A 20,552-nucleotide genomic window follows, 5' to 3' on the forward strand; every position below is an offset into this window, starting at 1 on the left:
CCTAACCAATCTTTAAAAAGCTCGGAAGTGTTCAATCATTTCTAGAGAGAACCTCCCACTCACTGAATTGAGTGGCCAATATTACAAATACCTAGCCAGTAATGATCTGAAAGATCTAAACTCCACTCCCAACATTTTGTCCAAGAGTGTCAACAAAACCGTCCCGCCCCTCGAAACTGACATGTGCTTTGAGATTAGCAGATAGCGGAAATCCATCGAGTGTGACCTTGAAGGGGTGTCAGTTTAATGAAACTGAAAACAAAAGGCAAGACGGAATCTACATGATTTAAAATCTCGCATTAGGCCTACGTTAGTTTTTCAACACAGCGTCACCTTTTTCAATGGTACGCAACATTTGACACAGCATATGTACTTGTTAGCTTTTGATCCAATAATAACACTGTTTTTTTTTTCTACAGGAAAGCCAAGTTGACGCGTTATTATGAGTCACTGCAGTACGGTAGCCAATCGAACAGAATTTGTGAAAACCAAAAGCTGTTAACCTGAACGCAACACGTTTACTGTGTTTGCCTTCTGAAAGCACTAGCTCTTGAATGTCGTCTCTCACAATGGAATAACGGGAGATTCGCAGTCGAACTTGTTAAAAAGTCATCGATCATGGCGTGTTTTTCAAGCCTTATAATCAATACGTGAACATAGAAGCTGACGGTCTGCGTGGAAACCGTTTACTACATGTTGCAGCACACATACACATGTGGAATGGTTGGATGGGGGACGAGTGAGCCTTCAACTCCCGGGTTCTTCATCGCAACACAGTCTGGCGGTCTTGGGATTGATTTTCAAAGACAGGGAGCTGATCTGTATGTCGACTGGTCAACATGGCAATTGTCCGTCTTGTCAGCTGTCAGCCGTCGAAATTCTTAATTCTCGCGTCGATCGCTGCTGCTGTAGCGTTGCTGCTTGTGCTTCAAGTATCACCTGGTCATCTTCGTATCGAAACTGATTCCGTACTCTATTACAAACCCCGTGGGGATGATCCAAAACATTTTTTACCCACAGCAGAGGGAACTGGACAGAAACCGAATATTGTGTTTCTTCTGGTTGATGATTTAGGTTATAACGACGTAGGTTATCACGCTAAGAATGGCAAGTCAGCTATCAGAACTCCGAACATTGACGAACTCGCCGAGCAAGGCGTCAAGTTGGAGAATTACTATGTACAACCTCTGTGTTCTCCAACCAGGAGCCAGCTCATGACGGGCAGGTATCAGGTAACATCCAAACATGGAATAGACCCCAAGTTTCAGGTTTATTTTTGAAATGGTTGCTTTCTATTGCTTCAGTTTTGCAGCTGTTTGGCGCTCCAAAAACCCAGACTAATTCAGAAAAACTGCCTTGTATACAAGATAATACGCCATGTGTAGAATAAGCTTAGATGCAAAAAAGTGATTTGCATAATTAATTGCCTATTAAAACAATTTTTACAGGCAGAGGGTAGATTCAATATCCCTTTGGGGCTCATGGTTGTACCGAAAGAAGATATATCCTGAGCAGAGCTAATCATTTCCTAAACAAATATTTGATTTTCGCTTCGGAATGAATTTTCTTCTCAAGTATTAGGCTCACTTTCTGCTCAGTATTTTCATATATTTGAGTCTAGACTCCTGGGGGCCAATTTCATAGAGCTGCTTAAGCATAGAATTTGCTTAAGCACGAAAAAACCTTGCTTAACAAACAAAGGTTACCGACTCAAACTCTATGTGATTGGCATGCTAACCAAAAGACAGGTAAATACCATTCCAAAACAATACACATTATAAGACGTTTTTCGCTTAAGCAGCACTGTGAAATTGGCCCCCGGTTGTAAATAATTATGCTTTTAAACAAAATGATGACCAAATATAATCAGTGAATTTGCATCAACAAACGTTTTGTACATGTTCATAAGTAGGCCGTCACACGCCACCTTTAAGCCACGACAACCCTTGATGGTGGAATACAAACACTTGTTTAAACACAATTAAGATGAATTTGGTACCCCTCCTCCAAAAAAACATTACATAAAATTGATGTTCAAATGTGGCTAATTCATGGCATCATTCTACAAACGCACTGCTGTGATAGGGGACGGAATATCGGTATTGTGTTCACACTGGTAACGGAATACTTAGAACGGAATACATGCTCTAATTTAAAGAAGGATTTGGTAATGCTTCGGAAATAACAAGCACATATTCAAGTTTCAAGTTTGCTAACTTATCTAGAATACACGGCCGCTGCAAAATGGCGGAGATACTCATCAGATCATAGGCAACAGTGTCAACTCCTAAATGAAACAAATTCAAGTGACACTGTCCTTCCATCACTTAATGAGCATGTTCCTTTAAGACGGACCGTCAGAAAAACTAGAACACCTGACACACAGTCAGGGAGAAATTTCAATGGAGGAAGCTCTTCGTTATAAGACATTAAGAATATAAACCAATTGGACCTGCCTACTGCTTATTATTTTAAGGGCGAATATGTTTTTCGTTCGGTGTTTTAAAAGACAATAACCCTTAGTTAGCATAAACGTTTGCTCATTCAAATCACTTCCTTGAACATACATTGTTCATGCTAATTTTCAGGTTCTTGGAGGACCTGTTGTTGATGGGGGTGGTCCTTATGTCCCATGAACAAATAAAATCGATCTCTTTTATATACCATTATTGCAAGAGCTACCGTTTACTGCATATCGGGACGCTTCGCAAGCCTCTTTTTACTTGATCGTATAAAGTTGTCTCCAAATGGAAAATTCGTATATAAGAAATCAACACGCACACTCTAATCAGTGCCTCGCCTTGGGTTTCTTCTCCAAGGCTCTGACATTCATGTGGGGCTTATATTCGTGATCCTGTCAAGGGAAACAAGTCCCCTGAAACATCACACCATATTGCTCTCACACCTGCCTTTTGTTAAGAATCCAGCTTGAAGGGAAACCTGGGAGCTGACCCATCCAAATGTTACAATGGCTGCGACTAAGCAGTGACTACGAAATCAAATTGAAACCTAGAGCCTACATCATCTTCACGAGGTTATTTCTTGCAAGGCGGCGATGGCACAGCTTACATAATGTCTTATGTTTGCGCTCATCCGACACCCTAATGCACTCAAAAACAACTCCACCACCAATGTCTACACCTGCGTCTACGTGGCCGGAAGAATAGACTTATTCCTCAATGCTAAATGATGTCCCATATGTCAATCAACCTTACATGCGGTGTTATCTCTGGTGCCAGTTAACTCGGCATCAATTTATCATTAATTTCTTTCAGTTTTTCTCAAGCAAGTTTTGTTTGAACTTACAAGTCCTCACATTATTCTAAAATTTCTGTTTTATACACACAACTATCATTTTTAGATTATTTTTTCTCAATTAAAAATTATTGTAATTTTCTTAAAATTGAACTTAAATTATTCGTTGTTGTTTCATTTTTTTAAAGCTCCCGAACAATCAAAAGATGACTATGTCTGCTTTAACCTAGCAAAAGCATGAGCCTGAACTCTTTCGGCAGGAGCCTTAAAACTGAAGTGTTTATCTTCACTGTCTTAACTCCTTCCGTCCCAAAGATCCGTATGGGAATTCAGCACTACTTGTTTGAGCACAGCCGACCACAATGTTTGCCGCTGGATGAAGTCACTCTACCGACCAAGTTGAAGGAAGTTGGCTACTCGACGCACGCAATTGGCAAATGGCATCTCGGCTTCTGCCATCGAGCTTGTCTACCAACCAGCAGGGGATTCGACACATTCTTTGGTAGGCTAAGTAGTCTGGGTCCATGACCATACTGTTCAAAACTGAATGATGGACAGGTACTCGTTTAAATCAAGTGACTGAACTGGGAACCCGCGTAACAGTCTCGAAAATGTACCAATGTGAAATCGTTTTTGTCAGCATTCGGAAGCTTTCGCTCCTGTTTGGAATGTTCAAGTGTGGAGTAGTGTTGCTTGGAGATTATAACATACGTCTTGTATGTTGTTAGTTCTGAAGTTTACCCCCCCCCCCCCGCGGTTGGATATGCCAAATAAGATAATGTATAGCCAGGAAATATTTAATCCGAAATAATTGTCCGGTTTTTTTTATCACAGGCTTATATACGGGTGGGGGAGATCACTGGTACTATAATCGCTCCATGGAAAGTCACAGACACGTCTCGGGACACGACCTGCATGATGATACCACAGAGGAACTGAAGAATGTGCGTCAGTATGACGGTATCTACAGCGCTGAACTCTTCACATCGCGTGCCCAGAAGATTATCAAACAACACCGGAGGGACAGGGTATTAAAAAGAGATTATACTGATGTGCCTTTGGACAGAATTTTAATACAAAATATATGTCAACCTTGAAAAGATACCGCACTCCAAACTTGTGGATATTTGGTTTGAATTCTATACCTTAAAATTGATGTTCTAGTGATGAAGTTCTTTCTAAAATCTTGGAATTTTCTACTCATAAAACAAGACAGGAAAACAAACAAACAACAAACAAACAAAGTCTTTCCCTTACAATGGCAACGATTCTGTTTCTTAGTAACAACGACCGACAGGCTATGCTATTGGCCGAAATAACGCTATTCGGGGTAACGACATACTGGTTCAACGCTTGGGACTTTATTTGAAATATGATGAGAAAAAGGAAATTTTCAGGGACGTTTTCATTCCACTGTCGCCCAAAGCATGCCAACATCCCCCCAAAATTGATCAACAATCCTCAAAAGCCATAAAATGTTACGTACTAAAGAGACCTCCACATTTTTGCCACTCAGAGCCCCCCCCCCTTAAAAATTGGTTCCGGATCCACTCTGAGTGGCTTAATCGTTTTTACCCACCAGCCGTTCTTCCTGTATCTGGCCTACAAGAATGTTCACTTTCCAATCCAAGCCCCTCAACGTTACAAGAATTTATACCAAGATTCCATTAGCGCAAACCACAGACGGACATACGCCGGAATGGTCAGCGCTGTGGATGAAAGCGTCAGAAACCTGACAAGGACACTCAAGGAGGAAGGCGTTTGGGATAACACAATTATTATCTTCTCGTCGGGTGGGTACCGTCTCATTTTCCCTTCTTTAGTATAATAAAATTATGCTCTCCCGGATCTGTTTTTTTTAATTAATGAGTGAACATAAAGTTTAAGCAGTCTTGTGTGCCTGCCAATCTGAGTCATTGTTTAAATAAGAAGAAACCAAGTCTGTTCGTTTTCTTTCACCGTCAGGTGACTCCATCGTGTTACCTAATTGGTCACAATTGAAAGGGCAAGGCAATCATTTATATCGGGCCTAAGCAGCCAGTACACTTGAGCAGCCTGACGGTTGTCAAAACGGTTAAAGTCTTTTTGTACAGTTTTTGCACAGTTTTCTTAATATTTGAAATAATCGAGAACTATTACAACTGGTGAATAAGGGTCAGTACGTACCAAAAATTGAGAAAGTGCATTTCCATTCAAAAGATCAAAATAATACTAAAATGATGACAAATGTAGCAGGCGAAACTAAGCGCACTTTCTGTATATATTTCAATACAGTCTTTGAATTCTGGTAACCCCTACTCTCCAAGGGGCGAAAGACGCTACAAGTGAAGCTTTCGGGTGTACATGTCATTACAAATAAATCATCGTATACACACCACGGAAACTTGTGAAATTTTCCTTTTTGAATAGATAACGGTGGATCATTAACCAGTCAGGGTAACAATTGGCCCCTTCGTGGCGGAAAGAAGAACTTGAACGAAGGCGGAGTGCGGGCTGTTGGTTTCGTCAGCAGTCCGCTTCTACCTAAAGCCGTGCAGGGTACCGTCAATGCGGAGCTCATCCATGTCAGCGATTGGTTACCAACCCTAGTAAGGAGCGTTGCTGGTGGCCATACCAACAACACCAAACCTTTAGATGGATATGATGTATGGAAAACAATCAGGTGAGGTGAACAAAATTCAATCGTTTGGGATCCAAGAGGTTGCAGTGAAATTGTGACGATTTCAACTGTCTTCCTTCGGGTAATAGCCATCATCTCCTTGGCACACCCGGGGGAAGGGAGGGGCCTGGGGGCTTAAACTACAGAAGATGTATGAAACAACTTTATTACTTTTAAGGTTCTACTTCGGATTTTTAATAGTTCCATTTCAGATTTTTACAACATTTTATTTTCACTTCATGCAGCGAAAGAGCCGCATCACCCCGTACTGAGATTCTTCACAACATCGATCCCATGCAGGACTATGAAAGTCTTAGCCTGGAGGACCAAGCATTGTTAACCTCGTTGGCAGGAGATCATAACTTCGACCCTGGTATTTGCGCAGCAATCAGAGTCGGTGATTGGAAATTACTAACCGGAGCGTCAGGTAATTACCACAAACACATTAACTGCACAAAAGAAATTTACAGAGGAAATGTTAGGACAAAACTCTACAATTCCCCAGGAAGCTGTGGTCTTTTTTAATTCTGTCGAATATTAGAAATATTCTAATCTGAACTGTCATTTCCCTGGTTGTTCATGTTAAGAACTGCATGTTCAGTACTTTGGGAAATCGCAACGTGATTACACTGAGATGCCTTTCTGAAGACGCATTTTCTATGTGCCCTGTGGCATGGATGCCTGATAAGTTGTGGGAAGTTTCCATTCCGACAATCATTCCGAAAACCAGGTAACACATACTTGTCAAAGTCACTTGATGCCCTCCAAACCAATCAGACTGACATGGGAAAACTTGCCAGGACATACACATAAACAGGTTGGAGGTTTCAATACGTGCTGTTTTTCGGCTGATCTTACAAATGGCAGCCTCCCTGAGGCGCCGTCACGGATGTACTGAGTGTGATTTCCTGGTTGGCGTGAAAGGCACGTTCAAAGAGGATTTCCTGCTTCTTTTTATGGCTGAATGTTCGATTTCATTGGGCAGAAACACTGACGACTGTTTTGTGTCACTGTGTCAACTCATTCTAATGAAGAGCGTTTGGTTTCCCTGAAATGGAAACCACATTCTCACTGGAATGATGCCTGCTCTGCTCTAAAGTTTACTTTTAACAACCTTTCCCCACCTTTTGCCGACTTGCGGTCCTGTCAACAGGCGGATTGTGGTTTTAGTTAAATCAATTTTTTTCTTAAATAAAAATTTGATCATCACTAGGGAGTTCAAAATGGCGTAGACCGCCTGAATCTCCTGACGTCATCCCTGCCAAAACTTGTCCGGGTTCTTCCAACGCCATTCAACTGTACAACATCAGATACGACCCTCGTGAGACCTGCAACGTGGCCCGCGACAACAAGGAGATCGTTCTTAAGCTCCTTCAGCGACTGCAGTACTATCAGTCGGTCTCAGTCCCGGTCGACTTCCCAGCGACCGACGAAAGGGCTAACCCACAGCTCCACGGCGGATTCTGGATGCCATATCTAGATTGATGAACGGGGCCCTCCCGCCAGTACGGGTGATTCACAATAGTGCGCCTCCAAGAGTTTGCAACGCGTTGGCCAATCACAACGCGCGAAATTTGTCGACCCTTTCCAAACGGCTTTGGGCCGACAAATTTCGCGTACTGTGAATGGCTAACGCGTTGCAAACTCTTGGAGGCGCACTATTGTGAACACGCCCGTATTCAATAACTAAGGCACATCAAGAGGGCCCTATATTTCAGGAACAATGTGTAAAATTAAACTGATACTGACCGAAAAAATGCGGAATTTGATTTTTCTTGTTCTTGAAAAATTACTACGACAGCTAATACAATAAAACAGAGTATATATTGGCAGGTGCAATACGCAAACACGTAGGGCTGTTAATTACGCTATAAAATGTTAATTTTGTATACAAAATATAATTCATGAATTTTTTACATCATATTGTGAGAACATTACACTGTTTAGTCAAATACATGAAGGACTATTGTTTGATTATATTGTAAACTAATTGGCGTTTGCTGAAAATTGGTATATTAATATAAAAGTTTTTATGAAACAAGAATAATAGATTTTAGGTGAGTATGATATTCTTAATTTTACTGTAGGTCATTATTTCCACCATATTTTCCACTGTGTGGATGTTTACTTTAACCCTTCTGCAATTCCAGAAATCAATCAAAATAATTTCTACATAGATCGATTTCAAAAGTGTTGGCAACAGTGTTAAACTATTCTTAGCATGTTACAAACACTTGGAACCGTTAAAAAGGAAACTGCGGTGAGGGAGATGTATTGCTTGCTGGCCCCGTTACCTACAGTCGGAAAGGGGAAAAGAAATCACGGTAAGTACAGCAATGAAGGAGGAAAAAGACTGAAGTCGTACAAATTTGTTATAACGAATACATCTGTGGCATGAGCGATTTGTGCTGAAGTTCGCAGGTTAATTATGTCAAATGTGTATTTTACGTCTGTGTGGCACCAGTTGGACGTGAGATGCGCACGTACCTCCGATCAATGTGTGCAACCAGACATAATTAATGACCAATCACGCCATGCAATATGCAGTTTTGGACTCGTTCCATTTCTAGCAGTCCCTTTCAGATTGATTGCAGAAGAATGAGATCTTTTATACCGGTATATTGGGATAAAAACTTGGGCCTTATTTGGAAACCTTGAATCTTCGAAGTCTGTGGATAACTTGCCATAACAGTGGTCTGATTATAACTATGTGACACGTACTGCTTGGTGCTGTAAGCCTGGGCGAGGCCTCCGTATTGAGGAAGTCTGTTGGCAGGAGGGTTCTCTGGGTTGAATTGCCGTCATGATAAGGTGGAAACGCTGTCGTCAAGTCATCGGCGGCTCGGTAAACTGAGAAATTCTGTTTTGTGCTGCTGATGAAATAGCCCAGCGTATGGTAGGTCAGGAAACCTACAGAACAGAAACAAATCGGGCCAAAAATACTGATCTTTCTGGGTGGCACTATAATCTCCTGGGTATAAATTGACCTTGGGACCGGGTCATCTCGACCTGAAAAGGGGTCCAGAGAGTCATCTGACCGAGGTGTTTACATTCATACATTGACCCTAAACGGTTGTTGATCAGATTTCTGCAGAGTGTTTATTAATTATGTCAAACATATTTGTTTCTTAAGCCTTTATTCTCAGTTTGTTATTAATTCTGTACAACAGAAGGGCGCTTGTGAACTTGGACAACTAATGGCTGAAATTGACAGAACTATAAATAGACGTCGTAAATATTGAGAGGAAATGAGTTTTCATGTGACTTAAAAGCACTTCTTACTGCAGCCTAGACACATCTTTGAATATTTGAAATTTATGTGCAACGACTAATTTTTTTCTCAGAAATAACATTTAAATATGGCAATTAACTGACCATCACTTTGAAGCCCTCTGGCGAGCAGGACATACGTATCTTCTCTCAGGTCCGCAAACTCTTGGTTTCCGTCGAGGCTCTTGACACGCTTGAATCGGCACTGGATTACGCCATCGGCTGACGAAGCAGTCACGTCTGCAACTCCGACCTGGAAATAGGAAATTTAGACTTGGAAATGAGAACAGCGACAACTTCCTTATCCAGGTTTTTCTCGATAAAATCTGCAAAAAAATGCTCGCCCGCAACAAGCAAATAAGGCGATATAGTACTAAGCAATTTCCGTTCTTAAAAAGAGAAAAGATCTGGCAATAGGACAAGGACAACGGCCACCTTGCCCCCCCCCGCCAACGCCACTGAGGACACACTGTCGTGTTAAAACTTTATTCCTATAACAACATGCAAATGGACAGAAAATTGAGAATCCACAACGGGGTTTTCTTAATTTTCGTTATAATAGCAGATGTTAGCTGGCAAGTGTCAACAAAAACAGAATGTGTCAACTCAGTAAAGGATTGTCTGTTCTGCCCTTTAACAACTGTTAGTTCTGTGCCATGAGTTGTAGACATTTAGCTATTAAAAGGACATGCGCAGAACAGGAATCTCAGACTATTGAGTCCAAAATACGGCCGACACTCCCCTCACATTTACTTGCTCCAAAGCTGGTTTCACGTTACAAAAGTCCTTGTACCGTCCACACTGTCTGTAAATCGAGTGTATTTTTAAAATGATGAGATAAAAATGCGCAATTAAGCGATTAGTATCAAAACATATAGGACTACATCTATAAACAAAGAGGCAGTGACCATCAGTTGACACCAACAGTTGCATTTCAGTCCACAGCACTTTTAGGATTCAATAGTTCTTACCATTCGGGAGACTGTTTGAGCTTTTTTTTCAAATTCAACAAAACGGCCATCGTTTGAAACATTTCGTTATCCTTTCATAATACACACCTGCGTCCGAGGTTCATTCACATGGCGAACTGGATTGTAGAAATGTTTCAGTGTTGCTCCATTGTTATCAACACAAGCTAAGACGTCTGTGTTCGACTAAATACAGTCAAATAAACAACACCAAAAGAAATTTAGAGAAAATATTGTTGCTGTAACAGTTGAATGGCAAGTTTTTCCATTATATGACAACTATCTTCAATTGTGATCTCCACACTTTGTTAGTTGTATAGTGGCTGTAAAGAGGCTTTCTTAGCACTGACGCTCAATTTTACATTCATTCTGGGGCCACGTGCAAATTGGACCATTAGGGGCGTGGCAGCCATCGGAAAAATTAGGGTCACTCGTTACCCCAACTTTAAAAAATATGGCCATCTTTAAACAACAGACTAGAATTTCTCAAGCATTTATGAAGCCAACACGGATTCGAATTTTTATTGCTGTGGCTGCCATTTCTACAAATAGGGCACTCATTACAAGAGTATGCATATCCCCCATTTAAAACTTCTTGGGAGGGCCACAGAGAGGGTATTGTAGCAGGACGTTATACCAAGGCTTTGACCCTCGGCCAAGCCCAATGTTGTACAGGTAAAACATCTACTCAAATAACTGCAGTCAGGAACATATGCCATGTGTCCCTCACCTCCTCTGAACAGACTCAAAGACAGATACGGCATTGCCGCATGAAACATTTCTGTATCCACTGCAGCTGATACAGCCGGTATAACCATATCGGTTAATGACGCCCCAGGACGGCTCTGTGATCTTGGTTATATGCAGTGCTTACTGGGTTTAATCAAGTTGAAAGATGTGGCGCAGCAGGGTGTCACGCTAAAATGTAGATTATTTATAATGTGAACAAAATGGACCGTTTCTCGCAGCAATGAAATGTATCATTCTAATAACGAGCTCCTTATTGCTAAAAATGCGTAAACGAAAGGACTTTTTTAAAAACATGTAATTGAAAGTAACAGGTAATGGCACTCTCTCTAACTTCTGTAATTTAAAAAAAAAATTTTTTCGTTTATGAATTAAAGTTCTAGTAAGCTAGCTTGGTTCTATAGTGAAATATTTTAATTTTGCCGGGAATTGCCCTGTGTGCGTGTCTGAAGGCCAGAAGGATTCAAAAAGGTAAACGCTGAACGTTTCATGTCAACGGAAGTATTTGTGCATTTTTGAAAAAAAATTCAAATATTTTACGGTAACTAAAAATCCCACCCCACTTCTTTAAAATGACAGCCACGCCTCTTAAAGGCGGGAAACTTTACAAAAAGCTTCAGATTTGACTTTTTTCAAAATGTCTGTTATTATTATTGTTAGAACTTTAATGTAATGATGAATTGTAGGCACAATTTCTTTAATGGAAGCCATAATTTTCTATGACAGCTGCATCTGCCCCTGATACGAATTTTATGGTTTGGGGGAAAGTCTCAATAGGGAGCTCAATGCTTCAGCTAAAAGTGGTAAGAGTATGGAACGGTACCCACCCCCAGGGTTTCCACGCCATTTAATTTAGGGTGAGTTTGTGAAGGCCCAACTCTCCAACTTTTGTTTTCATAAATATAAAAATACTTTTTCAAGGTTTAATTCACACCAAATAAAGAGATTCATAATTCATCATTGCCATAAATCATTATACGCTGGCCCATAGAAAACAAGCACATGAAATGCATATGGCACTTGTTTTTTTTATCTCAGTGATCAATTGATATTAATGTCTTACCATCCGCTGATTACCAGAAAATCCAACAGCTACGTAGCCAGGTGATATTCCCGCCAATTCAATAATTAAGGATCCTCCGTCTGGCGTCTCCTGCCACGTCACGACGGCGTCACACGATGTCACACTCTGGCAATCCACGGGGCTTCTGAAACAGCCTTTGAATACACCGCACTCGTCAATGGAAATGTGGGACGCCCCCAGTCGTATCATCGTCAACTTCAACGCTAATAGCACGTGTAGGATATACAGTAACGCATATGGAATGTGGACCTTCGTCATCTGTTTGAAGAGTGAGCCATAAAGCATACTGAGGATGTTTGCACTTTATCATAGACAACAAATGCTCGATTCATCTGTCCTTTTTGACCAACGTATCTCGCCGTGCTTCAACCTCGGTGATATCATGCCTGCCTTGTCGTATAATTCAAAATGAACCACGTGTACTAAATGTGTCAGAGAATATCAGCGAACATTATACGGACATGTGAACTGATTCACACGGTAAGCACATTGTATCAGACCCAATAATGAATGCTACCAATCAATTATAGGCCTACCGATTATTAGAAATTGCAGAATTGCGGTCATGACACTCAGTACATGTATAAATTATACAATGCAAATGCATCATCTCCTTCATGGTTTAATTTCAAGTCAATCTCGATTTGAGCTTGTTCTTCTTTGCCTTCTAATTGCAAAGCGGCCTGTTTTGATCCCCATGTGCAAAAACTTTCGGCTTACCTAAATGCTGAGACATATTCGGTTGTCAACAAACTCTAACTAGCAGTTTCGGCAGCTATCTGAGCGACTAGACCTTGAACAACAAACCATATAACATTAACTCTGGACAAACCTTTTAGTTGGTCGATGAAGTTTGTATGCTGAAGCGACGAGTATTTGAGGGCCTCACTTTGGCGCGAACTCTGGCAGAGGCAGTAGTATTATACGTAACTTTAAAAAGACTACAAGTGACTGGAGAAAAAGACATCTAGTAGAAAACACTTTATCTCTTCCTCGTGCACCCTTGGCGGTTCTTTTTTCCTCTCAGCTCCGTTGACAAATGAGTCTTGATGTCAGCATATGTGTGTGTGTGTTCGCAGCACACGAGTTCATCCTCACGTAACAAAGGAGCGTATCGTCTGTGCGCCTCGTGTGTACTTATGCAAACGGAGCAAACATCATCACCGACCACGGCTCTTTCACAAAACCTCTTTGGATATTCCCTCATTGTTCAAACAAAGATTCTCATAGCTGATAAATGAATCAGGGTACATCGCCTATTCTAATAACCACTCAATGGAGTATTGTTGGTCAGGTCTGGCAGACCTTTTACAATTCATGAAAATTCATGAGATTCTAAATTGACATTTCACATTTGAATGGAAGTATTGAAAACCTTATTTCTGCTAGATGTGCATGGATCCCAGGACAGATGGTGTGAAGGGCAAAGATAGGAGATAACACATAAATGGAGGTTATGGTTGGAGGAAGAGAACCCCCAAAAGGTTTACTTTTCCTTTTTATTTTGATTAGATTTTGGGTCAACGAACTTTTCACTGATTGTCATCATCTCTGAACATTAAATATTTTTGTAAGTCCAAGGGCGCATCCAAAACCAATTTTCAGGGAAGGGACGAGCAAAAGTGTTTCGTGGGTCGAAAAATGTTGAAGTTTTTATGTGAGCTTTTATTGAGGGCCGTTTACGCGCTTTTGGAAAGAAGGGAAATAAAGCAGACCCCCATCACCTTTCATTACCCCCCTCCCCCAAAAAGGGGACTCCTTTTTTGGATGGGGCACAGGCACAGCCCCTTTTGGCTGCCCTGGATCTGCCCTTGTTTAATGAGAACACTATTTTAAAATGTCTTTGGGACTTTTCAATTTACCGTGTTGTAATAGTAATAGTCACTTTGTATCATCACTTTCATCAATAAAGAAAAACAAAGACTGACACCTAAAACAGTCATTGCTATAAACAAAACTTCGTATTATCAGTGCTTTCCTTATATGTGATCGACTGTATCTCCAAAGTAAACACGCTACAAAGCCAAAGTTAACATGCTTTGAAAGATCTTTGAAGACAGCTTTATTCCATAAAAAATCATGGACATAACCCACTATAGCTGAACGTCAAGCATGCGCATTATGCCATGTAAATAATACATGTATAGACATTTACACTTGGTTACTTCAAAAATAATACTGGCTTTACTTATAACATGGAACCTTTTTGGGGCACCAATCACCTTTTCTAAGACACATACACTGAAAACAATATGTCAACATTATTTTAATATTTCCAAGTCAAAGGCCCTTTTGTTTGTCCTGTATTTTCTCTCTCCTTGAAATTACTAAAATTTGTTATTCTTATAAATGGAGGTCACGCAAAAGGAAGGAAATTTTGGCTTTGTGGGGATTGCACATGTACTGACGAAGAGGCAAGTCTCTACAGGTCAGGGGTTGCGTTGATAAGGTGACTGGTCAAAACTCCGTTAAACCATGCATGATCTCCCAATAACAGAGAATTTTGTGCATGCAGTAAATTTCAAACAAAAAAAGTTTTGTTTGAAATATTAAATTTTCTGTGAATGGCGAAGTAGACGGTGGTGTATATACTAAGATGCAGTAAAATTCTTTTAAAGGTTTCAAAATATACATTTCAGTCAGCACCATCTATTAAGAATTCACCAGAAGAAAAATCACAGTATTTCACCAACACATGCCCTCCTGCGGATTACTTTATCACCGAATTCAACATTATAGACCTAATTTTGTCATTAGCACAAGCTGTGTCTCATTATGCACCGAGGGTGAACCTGAACACAAAAAAGCTGGTGTCCAATCAATCCAGGTACGGTTCCCAGAAGCCGCCGTGCAACTGAGGGTCTGCTCGGACGTCTCTCTCCGGGAAATCTACCGGCTCCGCACCGGACTGGTAGGCGTACAGTCGCCGGAGAAGTCTCAGGACAATGTCCTTCTTGTGCCTTGCAAGATTGCACGATTCGTTCGGGTCGTACCTAATGTTGTACAGTTGGATCGTATCTGCATATCCTGCGCAAGCTTGGATCAGTATAGCGTGTGCGTACTCAGGAGGCTGCACCCAATAATCAGTTCCTGGATTGTGAAGAAGAAACAAGATTCATGATACAGCACTTTATTACCAGATTGTCTTTATTGAACCCTTTTTAAAAAGAATGTGGGGCCTTTGCATGCTGGAGTTGCTGCAGTGAGCAACTTCTGGGTTTACAATTTATACAGAAAAACCAATGTACCCAACCATTAATCTTCCCTTGATGACATCACGGCAGCAGCACCCTCAGTTGCCCAGGAAAGCAAGACAATGCTTTTTTATAAATGTTTAAAAGATTAAAATTTTGAAAACATTTACTTTAAAAGGGGTTTCAAACAGTTCTTGTACAATGAAGAAGAGTATAAAGTTGCATAAAACTTGTGTCATGAAAAATTCATTGCAGCTACACTTTAAGGCTGGTTTATACTTCAGGCAGTTAGCACAGCAAAGCGACTTGACATCACGAAAAAAATTGTTGCGAGATTCGCTAGAGATTGGCAAAATCACAGGCCAAATTGACCTGACGCTAGAATTTTTATTTTGCTTTTGCGCTAAGTAAGAACAGGCCTTTAAAGGGTAAAAACCAAGCCATCAATATCAACTATCGGTATCTCTAGTGCCTGAATTAAGCCCTCGTTCCCTCATTTACTCTTTAATCAGAAACTTTGCAAAAAAAAAGGTTCACTTAAGTTTAAAAACCTCACCTGAGGTTCCTGTCAGTAATTTCCAATCACCGACTCTTATCGCGGCTCGGACTCTTGGATCAAATTTAACTTCCCCGGGAAGAGAGGCTAGGAATGCGTTGTCCTCGTCCGTTAATACGGTTAAGTTGAACATGGGATCGATGTTGTGAAGGATTTCTTTCCGAGGTGATACATCTCCTTTGCTGCAAAAGAAGGACAATATTACCGACACAGAAGCGTTCGGTGACACTGATCATGCCGAAATAAGATTTATTCAATACAACGAAACTAACTGCAAACAGGGCTTTTGTGGATTTTTGGTGAGACATTCATCAGCATACTGGGATTCTGGTTGTTTGAAAGGGAGGAGATTGTTTTCTGAAGTGGTTAGATGTAAACTAAAATAAATTCGTATTTAAGCATTTGCAATTTTCTTCGTTAGTGTGACCAAAATATTTGACCTAAACCTCTCGTTAATCTCTGTGTAGGCCTAACTACAAATTAGAGAGAATAGACATAACAAGCAAGTCTGTTGATAGTTCGATCTTTGGTGCCAAGGAATGTTCATGATAACAAACTATACTCGAAGATGTGACGTGTCCCAAGGAACCAAATGCAACATTTACGAGACCATTATGCGTGTACCCCTCGAAGAATGGGAACAGAAAAAGCTCAGCCACTTGCCTGATTGTTTTCCAGACATCATATCCGTCTAAAGGTTTAATGTTGTTGGTATGGCCTCCAGCAACGCTCCTCACCAAGGTTGGTAACCAATCGCTGACATGGATGAGCTGCGTATTGATGGTACCCTGCACGGCTTTAGGTAGAAGCGGACTGCTAACGAAACCAACAGCGCGCACTCCGCCTTCATTCAAGTAACTCTTCCCGCCACGAAGCGGCCAGTTATTGCCAGCATGGTATAAAGAACCACCATTGTCTGAGAAAAAAATATAACCAAAAAAGAACACAAATCTTGCGCATTTTTCGATCATTTGTCCAATATCGTTCGGTGTTTCTGAGGCCTACTCACCCGACGAGAAGATGATTATGGTGTTATCCCATACGCCTTCTTCCTTGAGAGTTCTGGTCAAGTTCCTTACACTTTCGTCCACGGCGCTGACCATTCCCGCGTAGGTCCGCCTAGGCTGGATTTGGATAGAATCTTGGTACGAATCCGAGAAGCGGCCTGGGGCTTGAATTGGTGAGTGGACGTTCTTGTAGGCCAAGTACAGGAAGAAAGGCTGATTAGAGAGCACATCAAAACGCACGTTACAAGCATGCCATTTTTCTTGTAAAGTTTTGACATTTTGTTAATTTAATGAACGTGTGACCATCAGAGATGATACACTGCGTCTGGTATCATATCATGTCACATGAGAGGTGTATCGTCCCACCTCGCATGTAACATCTACAAGTATACCGACGTCCACGGCACGTCTCGGCACGTGGAATAAGTTGCTGCCCAGTGAATGAAGTTTCAAACCCAAACCCACGCTATTTAATATGCGTGTTTTTTCTCTCCAAGTGGTGCTCCATGGATTTCCATTTACGCAATTTTTCAAACCTGGATCTCACCTTATCTGGCTGTCGCTGACTTATGACTATCTCAGCTTCTGCAGTGAAGAGCTCCGCGCTATAGATCCCGTCGAACTCGACCGCATTCCTGCGATGATGTACGGTGTCCTGGTGTAGATCGTGTCCACCACCGGTATCCTCACCTTCGATAGTCCGATTATAGTACCAGTGATCCCCACCACCTGTATAAAGTCCTACAGCAAAGGCAGACCAAAGCCTCTAACTGTTTTCTGTTTCGGCAAATAAGCCGCATTAAATATTTCTGTTGAATCTGAAAGATTCGGAGCTTTTGTCAAACACGAGGAGATTTTCGGGAGAACAGATTATGACACACCATACACTGATGTAATATTCTCTAAATATCTCGTGAAATCAAGTTGGATTTACGTGGTCCCAATTCACACCAGCCAAGATAGGGTTCAAAATGTAGGTGTTGGACTCAGGAACTGTGCATGTGAATAATTCCAATAAAAACGTAATTCTTTAAAAAGAACAAAATGCCAGACTTCATTCGGACCTGAAAAGGCATTAAACAAGCATTGATAAGCTGACAAAGTTCTTTTTTTGCGCATGAAACAAAAATGCCAAAATTTAGGAGGCATCACCATGAACTAGTCTGCCATGGATATTTTAAAATCTGTAATCAAATAAAGTACAGTTCACTTCTTTTTTACCAAAAAAGGTGTCGAAGCCCCTACTGGTCGGAAGGCAGGCTTTGCGGCAGAAACCTAGATGCCATTTGCCGATTGCGTGTGTCGAGTAACCGGCCTCCTTCAACATCTGAGGGAGCATTATCTCGTCCAGGGGTAAGCATTGCGGTCTGGTATGCTCAAATAAATAGTGTTGATTCCCCATATGAATCTGACAATGAATGAAACAGATTTAGTTTTCAGTATGCAAAATGAATTGATTATTACTTTACACTGGTCTAGTAAATTTGTTAAGTGGGGGCGTTGCATTTACTCTAAGCTCCTCTTCCGGCGTTTTCCCCAAAATAATTGGCGAGGCAATCACTCAGGCCTTTTTCCAATCTTGTGTGATGGTCAATATCTAATAAACTGAAGAGCCCAAAATACTTTTGGGACTGTTGCTCATCTTAGAATGGATCTGTCCGAGTATAGTTCTTTTTAAACACACAAGTTTTGTAAGCCTACATGAGATTTGTCTTATACAAATATCGACACACTCGGAACTTCATGAAAGATGTCCTAAATACATGTAGTAGCATCACGGTCTTCAATGCCTTGCGGTGGTGTGTAAACCTTGTTCTTAGATGAAACCTCAGAAGGAAAAGAAAAATCCCACGGATGATGTGCAGAGACCGGTTTATCCACTCAGAGATCCAACACAACACGATGAAACCGTTATTCAAGTTGATTTCCTCGAAGTTATTCTTTCATCATAAACTCTACGCATCAATACGTGCCCAATCTTTGATTTGCAGGCCAGGGCACCCAAGTTCAGAAAGTCCATTCTTTGTACATGCAACCGTCATCTCAAAGCACGGGCGTAAATGGGGGGAGGGTATATCCCCCACTTTTTGAGGGGGGTTGTGTGCACTATATTGAATCATCCGCCCACCTCTTTGTGATGAGCAAAATCATTGAGCAGATTGTGAAGAATTTCAAGGATTTCCCAACGACTAAAATGCTTGCAATATCACTAAAAAGGGACAACCATTTTATAAAGCCATAAATATATGCCATTCCGATGTAAGACTCTGCGTGAATTGGATTCAGATTACAGATGTACGCTTATCTTTATAACGAACATCGCCCCTGTTATGGCCTCCTGCCCCTGCAGCTTTTCAAATTTCTATGGTCTGGTAAGTCATCCCCCACCTTTCCCCATCCTCAAAGACTTTTATACGGACTTACATTAACCTATCACCCACTGTGACACGAGGGCCAAATTACGAAAGCCAAATTAAACTTTTTCGTTGACGACAGTTTTACCTGATACCTGCCCGTCATGAGCTGGCTCCTGGTTGGAGAACACAGAGGTTGTACATAGTAATTCTCCAACTTGACGCCTTGCTCGGCGAGTTCGTCAATGGCCGGAGTTCTGATAGCTGACTTGCCATTCTTAGCGTGATAACCTACGTCGTTATAACCTAAATCATCAACTAGAAGAAACACAATGTTCGGTTTTCTCTGAGTCAGCGAAAGAGATGCGCTTACTGAAGGTAGAGAGACTTGCCTTTTGAGCAACATCAACAACAATGCCACGACAATGACAACTATCAGAAACGTTCGTCTCATCATCCGGCTACAAATATTGCTAAATTGTCGAATCGTTGCCATAAGTTTTCCTCGGTCTGACTCCACAGCCTTTTCCTCGAAAACCTAACACTGCGAAGTACAGATGATGAGGACAAATTACTATCGGTTCAAGTTGCCTAGCCTGGCCTTCGCCGCCAGCGCCGTCGATCGCTTGAGAGACGTTCCCCGTCTCGGCTGTAGGTTCAGATTGCTTGCCAATTGAAGATATATGCCCCTGTACTCGGTTGTCACAATACAATGATGGGCATAGCTTGAGTGTAAGAAAGCTAAGCAGTGTAACCAACCGACCGTCTAGTGTACACGTACGAAGTTTCTTTCAGAGTTACACGATGCTACGCGATGATGCCCATACTAGTTTACAACCCACATCCAGGCAACGGTGAAAGCTGCATGGGCCCTAGTCACCACAATGCCTGAGGATAGCTACATGTAGGCCCGTTGGCATTTGATATGCCGAAAATGGACCGACGTAAGGGAGGAGAAAAACTCGCAATTCCCTGACCCAGCGAAGCCCGATCCAGCGTAATAAGCACGGTACATGGACAGTACATGTACGTGTACTTGTAAGCGTTTCGACCGGCTAAGGTCACACTCACAGGTGCAATGTCCTTGATTCGATCCTAACGATATGCACATGTGCATGAACAGCGTACGACGTGTGTCCACACAAAAAAGAAATACTACCATGTACAGACGCCATTTAATAAAAAGAACAGTTACTTCAACTAGTCAGAAATTACGGGGCTGATTAACGCGCGGGAAATGGTAAAAAGATAAACACATGCTGATTGATTCTTCCATGGAGAAATAAAATGATTCTTCACACAAAAATATGGCCCTGTGCGTAACCTGATTATGCACAGTGATACGACGCGTCACATGTCACACTGACAGAATATGACTATTGGTGGCGCTGTATCCGCAAATAACCCTAGGTCTTGTACCCTGTGCCTTTCAGCTTGCAGTCAATGAGCATGAAAATA

The 20,552-nt window shown here is 41.4% G+C and overlaps 3 protein-coding genes and 1 long non-coding RNA gene across 4 annotated transcripts; 2 read left to right on the plus strand and 2 right to left on the minus strand.

The window, feature by feature from the left end:
• The first annotated feature begins 325 nt into the window (after window positions 1–325).
• LOC110982778 (arylsulfatase B-like) lies at window positions 326–7,399 on the plus strand. Its single transcript, XM_022241441.2, has 7 exons — window positions 326–1,232; window positions 3,571–3,757; window positions 4,090–4,283; window positions 4,838–5,048; window positions 5,665–5,917; window positions 6,160–6,341; window positions 7,128–7,399. The coding sequence occupies exons 1-7, from the start codon at window positions 840–842 to the stop codon at window positions 7,397–7,399; spliced, it is 1,692 nt and encodes a 563-aa protein (XP_022097133.2). The 5' UTR covers window positions 326–839.
• Window positions 6,078–13,884, minus strand: LOC110982781 (DOMON domain-containing protein FRRS1L-like). The gene is made up of 6 exons (XM_022241449.2): window positions 12,816–13,884; window positions 11,963–12,241; window positions 10,243–10,338; window positions 9,290–9,437; window positions 8,636–8,824; window positions 6,078–8,208 (listed from the first exon to the last, which is right to left on the minus strand). Exons 2-6 carry the CDS (start codon window positions 12,239–12,241, stop codon window positions 8,120–8,122), a joined length of 801 nt encoding a protein of 266 aa, XP_022097141.2. The 5' UTR covers window positions 12,816–13,884; the 3' UTR covers window positions 6,078–8,119.
• LOC147797049 (uncharacterized) lies at window positions 12,253–18,105 on the plus strand. Its single transcript, XR_015427395.1, has 3 exons — window positions 12,253–12,463; window positions 13,373–13,467; window positions 17,970–18,105. It is a non-coding gene; the product is annotated as an uncharacterized LOC147797049 (long non-coding RNA).
• Window positions 14,013–20,428, minus strand: LOC110982779 (arylsulfatase B-like). Its single transcript, XM_022241442.2, has 7 exons — window positions 19,243–20,428; window positions 17,962–18,148; window positions 17,288–17,481; window positions 16,743–16,953; window positions 16,397–16,649; window positions 15,734–15,915; window positions 14,013–15,073 (listed from the first exon to the last, which is right to left on the minus strand). Exons 1-7 carry the CDS (start codon window positions 19,588–19,590, stop codon window positions 14,802–14,804), a joined length of 1,647 nt encoding a protein of 548 aa, XP_022097134.2. The 5' UTR covers window positions 19,591–20,428; the 3' UTR covers window positions 14,013–14,801.
• Between the last annotated feature and the right edge of the window lie 124 nt (window positions 20,429–20,552).

Source organism: Acanthaster planci, linkage group LG12 (assembly GCF_054643075.1).
Source record: "Acanthaster planci isolate LZ-2023a linkage group LG12, COTS_SCS, whole genome shotgun sequence".
In the NCBI taxonomy this organism is placed as follows: domain Eukaryota; kingdom Metazoa; phylum Echinodermata; class Asteroidea; order Valvatida; family Acanthasteridae; genus Acanthaster; species Acanthaster planci.